This window comes from Kryptolebias marmoratus, linkage group LG4 (genome assembly GCF_001649575.2).
Source record: "Kryptolebias marmoratus isolate JLee-2015 linkage group LG4, ASM164957v2, whole genome shotgun sequence".
NCBI classification, from domain to species: domain Eukaryota; kingdom Metazoa; phylum Chordata; class Actinopteri; order Cyprinodontiformes; family Rivulidae; genus Kryptolebias; species Kryptolebias marmoratus.
In genome coordinates, this window is record NC_051433.1 from 26,373,687 (window position 1) to 26,374,787 (window position 1,101).

The 1,101-nt window shown below is 41.6% G+C and overlaps 1 protein-coding gene across 1 annotated transcript in view; it reads right to left on the reverse strand.

Annotated features, from left to right (window-relative positions):
• txnrd3 (thioredoxin reductase 3) overlaps window positions 1-1,101 on the reverse strand; it is a 28,249-nt gene that overhangs the window by 21,668 nt on the left and 5,480 nt on the right. Inside the window, exon 3 of the mRNA XM_017437701.3 lies at window positions 375-484. Coding sequence (XP_017293190.1) covers window positions 375-484 — 110 coding nt within the window. The remainder of the gene's footprint in view (window positions 1-374; window positions 485-1,101) is intronic.

Genomic DNA, 1,101 nt, shown 5'->3' on the forward strand with positions numbered 1-1,101 from the left:
GTAGAGGGCGGTCGCCTGGGTTCCTGCGGTCGCAATAGGCCGAAGCGGCGCTGAGCTGCGAGGGCCGTCCAACGCTGCTTGCAGCTTTAATTTTAATTGTAATTTTGTTTTAAAAAGTATTTCAAAAGTGCCTTTCTGTAAAACTGTAGTTGTGTAAATATTTGACACAATATCTTACAATATCACATAATAAATAGCCATATTTTCAACTTTTCTGTCAACTTTAATCTTTTTTTTTTTTTTTTAGTAAATCATGGTTGGCCGGCGATCGGCCACCTACCACCAGGCTTAGCCACTTTTCTGGAGGAAACCCTGTTTAGAGCACCAAAGACAGGACTGTGAGAGAGTCTGAACTGAAGGTGTTTGATCCTCACCTGCATTGTTTTGTCACAACCACCAACATGTGTCTTGTTGACGAAGACTTGAGGAACTGTTTGCTGTCCAGTCATCTCCGTTAGCATCTCCTGGTAGTTGGTTCCATTCTCTGCACAGAAAGGTTAATGCTGTATGAGAACAAACAACCACGTCACCAAGTTTGTTTTGATGCCATTCAAACTAAATGCAAAGCAATGCAAAGGGGAAGAACACAGTGCTGTGAAACATTTGTAAGTTATTCTCTGCTGAGGTTATGATCACTGACGATAACAAGAGTGGGCTGAAACAATCAAAATAAGCCTGATGTCCACTTGAAAATCAGAAGGATGAATAAAAGCATCATCCACTGAAGTTACATCCAGTCATCAGGGGTATGAATGCCATTAGTCACAGGCAGCGGTGGAAATTAAAAATTTTGTCCACCAGTTGGTGGACAAAAGCAGTTTTTGACGGGTAGCATCGACCGTTAGACATAGCTGTTTAGCCGTGCTACGGTAGGAAAATCTGACGAGGAAGCATAGATCGTCAGAACACCGTCCGTAGACGCAAACGCACACTGACTGACGTCATGAAGTCATTGATTTAGTTAAAAAAAAAAAAAAAAAAAACTTGTTTAACTTTCAGTTCTTCCCTCGACTACTCTTGAAAAACATTTTTGTTGTCTGCCACCCGCTTAACTCCCGAAATGTTCTGCCACATTGCTAATGCTACTCCTCAAATTGTTTC